This window comes from Lampetra fluviatilis, chromosome 1 (genome assembly GCF_964198595.1).
Source record: "Lampetra fluviatilis chromosome 1, kcLamFluv1.1, whole genome shotgun sequence".
Classification (NCBI taxonomy): Eukaryota; Metazoa; Chordata; class Hyperoartia; order Petromyzontiformes; family Petromyzontidae; genus Lampetra; species Lampetra fluviatilis.
The window spans coordinates 29,249,059-29,261,269 of record NC_136275.1 but is presented as its reverse complement, the minus strand read 5'-3'; the positions used below and the strand labels follow the sequence as shown (position 1 = coordinate 29,261,269).

The 12,211-nt window shown below is 50.8% G+C and overlaps 1 protein-coding gene across 2 annotated transcripts in view; it reads left to right on the top strand.

Moving 5' to 3' along the window:
• The first annotated feature begins 3,779 nt into the window (after positions 1-3,779).
• The window catches only part of LOC144934491 (carbonic anhydrase-related protein 10-like), a 429,201-nt gene continuing 420,769 nt past the window's right edge, over positions 3,780-12,211 (top strand). For both annotated transcript variants that reach the window (XM_078860319.1, XM_078860310.1), the window contains exon 1: positions 3,780-3,975. In XM_078860319.1, coding sequence (XP_078716445.1) covers positions 3,885-3,975 — 91 coding nt within the window. In that variant the 5' untranslated portion in view covers positions 3,780-3,884. The remainder of the gene's footprint in view (positions 3,976-12,211) is intronic.

Below are 12,211 nucleotides of genomic sequence, written 5' to 3'. Positions count from 1 at the left end.
CACACCACCACTACTCGTCTCGTGTATCAACCACACACCACCACCACTCGTCTCGTGCATCAACCACACACCATCACCACTCGTCTCGTGTATCAACCACACACCACCACCACTCGTCTCGTGTATCAACCACACACCACCACCACTCGTCTCGAGTATCAACCACACACAACCACCACTCGTCTCGTGCATCAACCACACACCACCACCACTCGTCTCGTGCATCAACCACACACCACCACCACTCGTCTCGTGCATCAACCACACACCATCACCACTCATATCGTGTATCAACCACACACCACCACTACTCGTCTCGTGCATCAACCACACACCATCACCACTCGTCTCGTGCATCAACCACACACCATCACCACTCGTCTCGTGCATCAACCACACACCACCACCACTCATCTCGTGCATCAACCACACACCACCACCACTCGTCTCGTGTATCAACCACACACCACTACCACTCGTCTCGTGCATCAACCACACACCATCACCACTCGTCTCGTGTATCAACCACACACCATCACCACTCGTCTCGAGTATCAACCACACACCACCACCACTCATCTCGTGTATCAACCACACACCACCACCACTCGTCTCGTGCATCAACCACACACCACCACCACTCGTCTCGTGTATCAACCACACACCATCACCACTCGTCTCGTGCATCAACCACACACCACCACCACTCATCTCGTGTATCAACCACACACCACCACCACTCGTCTCGTGCATCAACCACACACCACCACCACTCGTCTCGTGCATCAACCACACACCATCACCACTCATATCGTGTATCAACCACACACCACCACTACTCGTCTCGTGCATCAACCACACACCATCACCACTCGTCTCGTGCATCAACCACACACCATCACCACTCGTCTCGTGCATCAACCACACACCACCACCACTCATCTCGTGCATCAACCACACACCACCACCACTCGTCTCGTGTATCAACCACACACCACTACCACTCGTCTCGTGCATCAACCACACACCATCACCACTCGTCTCGTGTATCAACCACACACCATCACCACTCGTCTCGAGTATCAACCACACACCACCACCACTCATCTCGTGTATCAACCGCACACCACCACCACTCGTCTCGTGCATCAACCACACACCATCACCACTCGTCTCGTGCATCAACCACACACCACCACCACTCATCTCGTGCATCAACCACACACCACCACCACTCGTCTCGTGTATCAACCACACACCACTACCACTCGTCTCGTGCATCAACCACACACCATCACCACTCGTCTCGTGTATCAACCACACACCATCACCACTCGTCTCGAGTATCAACCACACACCACCACCACTCATCTCGTGTATCAACCACACACCACCACCACTCGTCTCGTGCATCAACCACACACCACCACCACTCGTCTCGTGTATCAACCACACACCATCACCACTCGTCTCGTGCATCAACCACACACCACCACCACTCATCTCGTGTATCAACCACACACCACCACCACTCGTCTCGTGCATCAACCACACACCATCACCACTCGTCTCGTGCATCAACCACACACCACCACCACTCGTCTCGTGTATCAACCACACACCACCACCACTCGTCTCGTGTATCAACCACACCACCACCACTCGTCTCGAGTTTCAACCACACACCACCACCACTCGTCTCGTGCATCAACCACACCACCACTACTCGTCTCGTGTATCAACCACACACCACCACCACTCGTCTCGTGCATCAACCACACACCATCACCACTCGTCTCGTGTATCAACCACACACCACCACCACTCGTCTCGTGTATCAACCACACACCACCACCACTCGTCTCGAGTATCAACCACACACAACCACCACTCGTCTCGTGCATCAACCACACACCACCACCACTCGTCTCGTGCATCAACCACACACCACCACCACTCGTCTCGTGCATCAACCACACACCATCACCACTCATATCGTGTATCAACCACACACCACCACTACTCGTCTCGTGCATCAACCACACACCATCACCACTCGTCTCGTGCATCAACCACACACCATCACCACTCGTCTCGTGCATCAACCACACACCACCACCACTCATCTCGTGCATCAACCACACACCACCACCACTCGTCTCGTGTATCAACCACACACCACTACCACTCGTCTCGTGCATCAACCACACACCATCACCACTCGTCTCGTGTATCAACCACACACCATCACCACTCGTCTCGAGTATCAACCACACACCACCACCACTCATCTCGTGTATCAACCACACACCACCACCACTCGTCTCGTGCATCAACCACACACCACCACCACTCGTCTCGTGTATCAACCACACACCATCACCACTCGTCTCGTGCATCAACCACACACCACCACCACTCATCTCGTGTATCAACCACACACCACCACCACTCGTCTCGTGCATCAACCACACACCACCACCACTCGTCTCGTGCATCAACCACACACCATCACCACTCATATCGTGTATCAACCACACACCACCACTACTCGTCTCGTGCATCAACCACACACCATCACCACTCGTCTCGTGCATCAACCACACACCATCACCACTCGTCTCGTGCATCAACCACACACCACCACCACTCATCTCGTGCATCAACCACACACCACCACCACTCGTCTCGTGTATCAACCACACACCACTACCACTCGTCTCGTGCATCAACCACACACCATCACCACTCGTCTCGTGTATCAACCACACACCATCACCACTCGTCTCGAGTATCAACCACACACCACCACCACTCATCTCGTGTATCAACCACACACCACCACCACTCGTCTCGTGCATCAACCACACACCACCACCACTCGTCTCGTGTATCAACCACACACCATCACCACTCGTCTCGTGCATCAACCACACACCACCACCACTCATCTCGTGTATCAACCACACACCACCACCACTCGTCTCGTGCATCAACCACACACCATCACCACTCGTCTCGTGCATCAACCACACACCACCACCACTCGTCTCGTGCATCAACCACACCACCACCACTCGTCTCGTGTATCAACTACACACCACCACCACTCGTCTCGTGCATCAACCACACACCACCACCACTCGTCTCGTGTATCAACCACACACCACTACCACTCGTCTCGTGCATCAACCACACACCACCACCACTCGTCTCGTGCATCAACCACACACCATCACCACTCGTCTCGTGCATCAACCACACACCACCACCACCACTCGTCTCGTGCATCAACCACACCACCACCACTCGTCTCGTGTATCAACTACACACCACCACCACTCGTCTCGTGCATCAACCACACACCATCACCACTCGTCTCGTGTATCAACCACACACCATCACCACTCGTCTCGTGTATCAACCACACACCATCACCACTCGTCTCGAGGGGGGAGGAGGGGAGGGAGGGCGGCAGGACAGGATTCAGGTCGATCACCTTCGCCGTGGTCGGGAATCGAACTCTGGTTTATCGCAGCGCGCTCACGACTGCGCCCCCCCCGTACCCGACGATTCCGTGCCGCGTGAGACCGCAGCCCCAGGAGCAGCCCCCCCCACCCTGCTCTTGTGGCAAGGGGCGGGGCTGGGTGGGGGGGCTACTCCCTCTTCTCTGATTGCGCTGCACAGGCGCGTGCGGGCGGGGGTCTGCGCACTACTCCGTTCGCTGCTTCACTCGCGGAGTGTGGGGGGTGGTGTGATGCAGCAGCCCCGCCCCCCACCCGAGCGCTGACTCCCCGCACTCGCTCCGAGCCGCCTCCTCCTCTCTCCCGACTGTCGCCTGCGCGCTCCCAAGTCGCGCCATGCCCGCACTCGCCTAAGGAGCCATGGAGCCCGGCTCGGAGTCACAGCCGCCGCCGCTGCTGCCGCCGCTGCTGCTGCTGCTTCTGCTCGCCGCCCCCGCGACTCTCGCTTCAGGTAAGAGTCGCTGCGACTCGAGAACGGAGAGTTGCTCGCGACTTGTTTCCGAGCGACACTGGCGATGCCCACAGCCGCCAGTGGTTTTGACTTGCGCTTTGCATCGCTGTCAACGCCTTGTCAGTGCCCTACCTAATTGTAGACCAATTCAGACCTCATTGGTCACCCCGTGCCCCTTATAAATCTCAACGTTCATCCTACAAAGTCCCATCACAAGGGAGAAACACAAACAAATAGACCACAAATTACGGGGGGGGGGGGGGGGGGGTGCCCGTATTGAAACGGCTGTACGCCGTATGGACCTAAACACTCAAATTCCCTGTACAAGAATACGGGGTACGACGGGTTGACAGCGGTGGGTTTGTAGTTGCTGGCCGCTGTGTGTCTCTTTGCAAGTTTACAGTCGCGCATTTTTGCTGGCAACTAAGCGTATGACCGTATCGCTCGTTAATCAATGCTCCCTCTTCCACAGTTATTCATTCACTCTCTGCGGGGTTTCTGTTGTTTACTGCACCAAACTTAAACGCCGTCTTGTGTTGCACTCATTTACTGAGGATTAAATATCGCGGTGTAACATCGGTTGCGTCCAAAGGACCGGTCGGCATCGCATACCTCGAGTCGTGTAACGTAGTGTGTGTTACTCCCTCTTGAGATACTCTCTCTATCAAAATTAACCCCCTTGTATATAGTAAACAACAAAGACAAACATCTCCCCGTGTAGCCTTAACAGACTGTTGGGGTAAGTGCTGTAAGCGAGTAGCACCTATGAAGGCTACCGGCACGGCAGTGGTTGACCAACACCACGCCCTGCCGCCTTTGTCTCCCTCGTGGCGATGTTTACGTACCGCACCAGGCACTCATTTGAGGTCGAGTCGACCTAGGGGGAGGCTCACGACCGGTTCAGATCATTAATCGTTACCGGTGTTGGTGGCCGTGAGCGGAAATCGAACTCGGGTCGCCTCGTTCGTAGCGTTGCGGTGACCGCTGCACCACCGCTACCCACGTAGAAACACACACGTGGCATTCCACCAACATCGCTCTGTCTGCAATTGCATTGCGCCAGTTCTTCTTGAAATTCCAAGTCACCAAGTTGCAACCACAGTTTTAATGTGTTGCTGCCATGCGCTTAAGCGCGAAAAAAGAAATAAAAAAAGAAATTACATTAAATTGCGCGAACAATTGTAAAATTAACTATCGGAGAGGTGTTGGGGTTAGATGGCGTAAATATAAATGTGTCGTTAAACCGGCCACCACCCGACACAGCCAATTAGTAAGGGGTTTGTCACGTAAACAAAACGTGCCAAGTCGTTAGGACAGTACACCCGCTTGTGTGTTGTAGAGTAAACCCACAAAATGCACAATGTTGTGTTAAATTGTAAAGTTATGCTTTTTTTGCTGGAAAAAGTCATACAGTATTTAATCGCGTGAACGTGTCGTTCATAGAGAAAGATTATATTATTATAAAGCGACAGCAGCAGCGAGCGGAGGCTGCGTGTGTTGGCAGATCAGGCGCCAAGATGCAGGAAAACAAATCCACGCGTCGATTTGCTTTCTTGCATCCGATTAACACTTGAGATGTTAACAACGATTAATTGAATGGAAAAAAAATGCCGTGAATCCATTTGGTTAAATACTTTGTATTTTTAATAAATGCTGACTTGTGTGTGTGTGTGTGCGTGGCTTAGTGATTGCGCGAGCGCCGCCCCAGTCAGAATGGTTGCGAGTTCAAACCCTGGTTGGGGGTGGTTGACTCCAGCACCACTTTTAGGGAGTTGGAGGAAGAGGAGGTCAACAGGGGAGGGCTGTCCGATGGACAGACTCGCCCCCGCCAGAGGCATGTGGAATTTCCACCACAGACTGGCTTCCCTCTGGGGCGGAGGCTGAATGCGCGCTTGCGGAGTAGGAAAGAGCCCCTCGCCACGCTGGGGTTGGTGGCGCACACGGGATGTCGTCACTCGCCCCTCTTTACGCTTGCACCAACTAATTGAGTTTGTTCGCCTCTCCAGAGGCAGGAGATGGTCTAGTCAATATTCAATGCTTGCAGCAGCAACGAGGACTGATGTTGTGTTAATTTGGATGACAACACGTTTTTTACAAGGGTTATCCATTCCACGTGGTCCATGGGATATATTTCTTCGCAAATGGCATTTTAATGCAAAGTCGTTATATGTAATGAAGGCAAGGATGATTCCCGAGGGCAGACGATAATTCGATTACCTATTTTGTTTAAGGCTGGACTCTTGGAAGAACGTTAACAAATAAGCGCATCGCTCTAAGACAAGCAGCGACTACGAACAGAGCAAATATGTAACACTTCAACAGCAACGTAGAAGTTTCCAAGCAGCAAATAATAAGAATAATTCCATGTATATCGCGCTTTCATCAAGGATCTTAAAGCGCTGTACAGGACACAACAGCAGCCACTCGGTTGAAAAATTATGATATATTATATTACAAATATATTTTAAAACTTTACTAAGCGGAAGCATTTAAATAGATTTTCAGACGCATTTTAAAAATGTCCACAGACTCGGAGATCTTGATATCTCGTGAAGGCCGACACGAATATCCTTCACTCCAGCCCGCTAATGTCCGCGTGTGACAATCCAGGGGAGGCTGGTTTGCCCGTGGAAAGGAAACCGCGTTAACGACAGCGGCGTGATCAATATTCGCGCATAACACCCACCCACGGGCGTTCCCACACTCTCACCGCCACCGCCGTCGCTGCCACCACCGCTGTCGTGCTTCATCGCCCCCCCCCACCCGGGGGGGGGGGGGCATTGTGGAGCAGAATCTCACAGCGCCAAAGGGCCTGAAGAATCGACTCCTCTCGCGGAGGGACTGGGCCAATCCCACGCTCCCGCCGCTAACCAGTCCTCGTGACACGTGCCATGAATGAGAAGCCACGCGTCAACTGAAAGGGCCCTGATTTATGCGTTGATATTTGACATGCATCCGGACCTGTTCCCCCTGAAATGGGGGCCCAGACGGAAGCCCGCCCCTCCTCCCACCAAAAAAACGCCCACTCACTCACCCACTCACTCACCCACTCACCCATCCACTCAGCACACTGCAGGTCACATGACACACTTACCCACCCACTCACCACACTGCACGTCACATTACACACTCACCCACCCACTCACTCACCCCACCACTCACCCACTCACTCACCACACTGCAGGTTACCTCACTTCTCTCTGCTTCTCTCCTCGCACTGCTCCACTTTGCAATCCCTCCTCCTCCCACCGTCATCTCTTTTCGCAAACTAGTCGTCACTACCATGGTTACTGTTTCCATGAACTTCCCTTACCGAGTTCTCCTTCCGTATGAAGGGCTCGACGATGTTACCGGACGGTTCCATTCCCTCTGGACGCACCACTAGGTCCACCACCACCTCACCTGCGCGTGTCACTGCTCCGGAGTCTGCGGCAGTACAAGCCGCTTGGCTGCTCCTGCTGCTTTGCCCTGTCCATGGAAATTGCTCTCGGGCAGTTTACATTATTCACTATATTTTCGTTTCATCTTGAAAGTTTAAAGGATTACCCTCAGAATATATTCATGTAAAAAGAGCAAACATTAACATGTTGGTTTAATGAAAACACTGATTTTCTGCTGCTGGTACAGGTCACTAGAACTGCATTATGGCTGTTCTGACTCACTTTTACATTAATAAGATAACCTGACATTCCTTTCTGTAATCCTGCTGTAATGAATTTAATGATAATCATATTAAAATGCAATTGCCACAAGCATATTTGATGTCAGCAACGATTCTTTGATCATACTACATCTCTGAGGTCACTTGACATTCATTATATATCCCTTCTATCACGTTGGTATTTGCTTGCTCAAGTAAATACTCGGGTCATTAGTTTATTATTGCGTCTGAAAGCTTAAATGCAAATCGTGTTGTATCACATTTTACTCTTAGAATTCCACAATTCAGCAGCAATGCGGTGAACTGTATTTAATCTGCACTGCATACTCCTGTTTTGTACGATGTGTGTCCATGGCAGTGTACCCGAGGGTTTGGTGTGACAGAATTAGATTCATTCACATTTTTGCAATTACAATAAAAACGATTACATGAGGTGACGCGGCCAATCATTTAAATATTGTAATGCCACCCGATTGAGTTTTGTATTTCATGTTTGTTGCCCTTCCCCTGCACCTCCGATGAGCACGTTAGCTATGTACTGTGCAAAAGAAGTTCAACACGCACACGTACATTGTGAACGGTCATTTAGTGTGTATCCACTCAGCTGACTTATGTGTGTGTGGGGCGGAGAGGTAATTTTCCTAATTGTGTGCATTATGGAAAGTGTGGATTATTATTAACACTGATAAACATTTAGCAGTTCATAAGAAACACGTATAATGTCCTCTGGATTGGGTTTGTAAAAAGAACATTTCCAAGTCGATTGGCACGCGCATCAGGGCCCTCACTAGAGGGCCCTGATGCCATTCGGCGAAAAATATTAAATTCCCTCCTCGTGGAAATGGTGGAGTTTTCGTTCTAATTTAACTTTTAATTATGCAATTAAAGCACATTATGAATTTAGCAGGTTTGGAGTGGTGGGTGCGGTGCTGAGCACGCGACTGCACTACGACACCGGCGATCTGAGTTCGATTCAATTGTTTTGGGACCTCAAGGTGGAGGGAAGCGGAGGGCGATTTCCCCCTCCCCCCAACCCCCCTACTCGGATCCACCGCTGAGTGGAGAGCGGAGCCGAGCGTGGGGTGGGCAGCATGCGGCTCGCTCGGTGCACCGAGGAATCCCCACCGGGGCCTTCTCACGCGGCTCCCTGCTGCTGTTTCTGCTGCCAGGATTCTGTCGTCTCCACCATCGCCCTGGTTTCATTGGTGGCGAGACGGGGGGGGGGAGGGCCGTATGATCCAACAGGCACGGTAGGCACTGTGCCTAGGGTCTCCAAAAACTAAAGGGGCTTACGAAACCGAATTTTTACCATATCTTGTATTTGTTATCGATAAAAATGAACGGCGTCCTTTTAAAGCTGCGTCATCGGATATGATGATTATAGTAAAACATAGTTGAATACATTTTCGCTTATAATATTTTTAGGCTTACCTTTTTTTTTTCAATAATTTCAAATTAAATGTGCTTATCTGCGGCACACAGCGTGCTCTCATCGAATGAGGGCACAGAGTAAATAATGAACGTATCAGTAACGACATTTGTCCAGCACCTGGACGAAGTTGCGCGTGAGACAAGCGAGCGACATCGGCGGTAGTAGTGACATGGGGCAGCAGCATCAGCTGTAGAGAGTTAGCACTGACGGCCTACGAAACAAAAGTGCTTAGGGCCTACAGGAACCTACATCCGGCCCTGGAGGAGCAGTGACGCTGCCTAGCGCTGGCGCGTGCACCGCTTGTCGAATAATTCCAGGCCGTCCTGGTTATTATTATTACTGTGGGCGTATTGATAAAGTACACACCGTCTGCTTCGCAGGAGATTGTAACAAAACAAATCTGTCATTATTGGAAGCGAGTAGCCCATCGTGTGCCGGCATCGCCCACCGATTAGCACGGTTGGCGACGTGCGGTGCAAAAGAAGTTCAACATACATACATACACATGGACTCGCACAGAGACCCATGGACTACTCACACAGAGACCCATATACTACTCACACAGAGACCCATAGTATCAACATCGGCCCCCTACTATGAAACTACTGCAGACGTATTTCTACGACATACAGCGCTGTGTAATAGACTTGTCTTATAAGAATGGAAGGGATATAAATGTACTAATTTATCATTATAATTGGGTACACAGCATTAATTCCACATGGCTAAACAATCACACAAAATAATTATTGTCACTTATGGAGAATGCAAGCAACAGAAGATGTATGTCCTTCCCAGATCTGGCCCTTAACACAAAAGTAAAATTATTATTCACATATCCCACCATCTACATGGCCTTCTGCGAGTGCATCATTTCATCAGCATTGGTTCAACGTAAGACAACCTGGACCGGTCTTGCAAGGCAAGTGTCCAATCAGCAGAGGGAGGTTTGATTGAAGACTGGGTGGCTGGTGAGATGTGTGAACAAACATGTAATTTTTTATGATTTCTTTTGTTGCTTGAACTGTTTCTCTTATTATATAGCGCCTTATTCCAATGTGCTTTGCAGCAATTCTAACATTGTACATGAGATGATAGTGGTTGAGAGAGAGAGTGGGGTTGTTATTAAAAGTGATTGTGTAGTCGTGGTGGTAGGAGAACAGACGGGAGAGGTCAAGTAGGGGATCGGGTAGTAATAGGGGTAATGGTAGGGATAGTGCTAGGAGAAGGCCTGGTCGTAGCGGGGGGCGGAGGCAGGGAGTAGTAGCAGGATTGGCTAGATCAGTGATCTTCACTTATTTTCAGAGGTGGGGCACTTTCGCTGATAAGACATCATCAGTGTGAGGGCCGCCACACATTTGAAACCATTGGGGGTTTGACAGCCACGACGATGGGGGTGTTTTTACGTGTTGTGTATTGTCGGGGGCCGCACGTCAGGGGCCACACTAAAGGCCACGAGGGGCCGCCAATGGCCCGTGGTGGCCTTGCAATGAAGAGCACTGGGCTAGGGGAAAAGAAATAGGGGTTGCTTTAAGCGAGTAATGGAAGCCGGTTATAGTGAAGATGATCGCTTTATGTGCTGCAGTGGGAGAATGTTTACAATAAAGGTGAGTGAGAAGGGAGAAGAAACGACAGAGAGAGAGACTTGGAGCAGGGCGAGGGGGCACAGAGAGGGACGGCAGAGACTGGGAGCGTAGAGGACGGAACAGAGTAGTAGGGGATGAGATCAACAATACAGGTGGGACGAGGCCATGGAGGGGATTATAGACGATTGAGAACTGTAAAGGGACAGCGAAAGTAGAGCGGGAGACAGTGGAGTTTGAAGAGTGGAGCAGAAGTGTGGGAATTGTGGGGCAGGTTAAATACGATCCGGCCTGAGGCGCTTTGTAGCTGTTGTTGGAGAGGAGTGAAGGGGCAGGCAGGAAGGCAGAGAAGAAGAGAGGTGCCGTAGTCGAGGTGAGTGACAGCAGAAGGAGTGAACGGGGGGCTTCAATGCAGATCGTGGCAAGCGCGGGCAGCGGCAGGGATAAGGTTGGAGAGGGAGGAGTTTAAGTTGACCCCCGAGGTTGCTAGCAGAGGAGGCAGGGGTGAGTGAGGGAGATGGGAGGGGATGAGATGATAGACCGGAGTGGAGAGGAGCAAGGGGGAGAAGGGAAGAAAAGGATTTCGGTGTTGGGAGGATTCGTGGAGAGGCAGTGGCGTGACACCCAGGGTTGGACGGTGACCAAGCAATCGGAAATGCGGGTAGGCCAGGTCAGGGGCGAAGGAGGGAAAAGAACAGAAATGTGAGAGTCATCCATATTCCTTGGTTCTTTCGCGAAAGTCACGTATAAATATTTTTTTTAAATATTGAAATAAAGCGAATAAAAATATCACGACGTTTCGATCGCAACACAAGCGGTCGTCATCAGGTGTTGGGAGGATTCCTTTTTCCTGATGACGACCTCTTGTGTTGCTATCGAAACGTCTTGATATTCTTTATCACTTTATTTTTTCTATCTACGTCACTTTACCGAAAGAACCAAAGAATATGAATTCCTGCAGCCACGAACGTTCTAAGTCAAAATTTGTGAGAGTCATCGGCGAATAAATTATTGAGATGCAGAGGGAGAAATAGTGAGGGCCCGAGGACAGACCCTTGGGGGACACCGACAGTGACCGTGGAGGGAGGGCGGGAAGAGAGATGAGACTGGATCCAGGAGAGGAGTGTGCTGGAGATTCCGAGACTGGAGAGAGCGGAAACAATGCCATCTACTCGTGGGAGTGCATTGCCGCTAATGTGGTGGTACGAAGTAAAATTCTCCACTCACCTTTAAGAGATCAACCCATCGTGGTGGCGCTGTGCTCACGGTGTACAGATCACCGTCGGGTTTCCCGGCCCCTGCGGCGTACGAAGTCGATGCGGTCCTGGAGCTTCGTCCATCTATCGAACTTCGTATCGTGAATAACGAATGACATTAGTACGATGACGATGTGTTTCCCAGCCTTCGTAACTTACCGTTTCGTACTATAAACACTCCAAAACTTACCATTCACGACAAGCCACTTCGTTGATCTGTCATTTGTGGCCAGGTCGCTTCTGAAAAATATGCTAATAGCTCAGTGTCTTTTACCTGGTACGATAAAACGAGCTTAATTTGTCT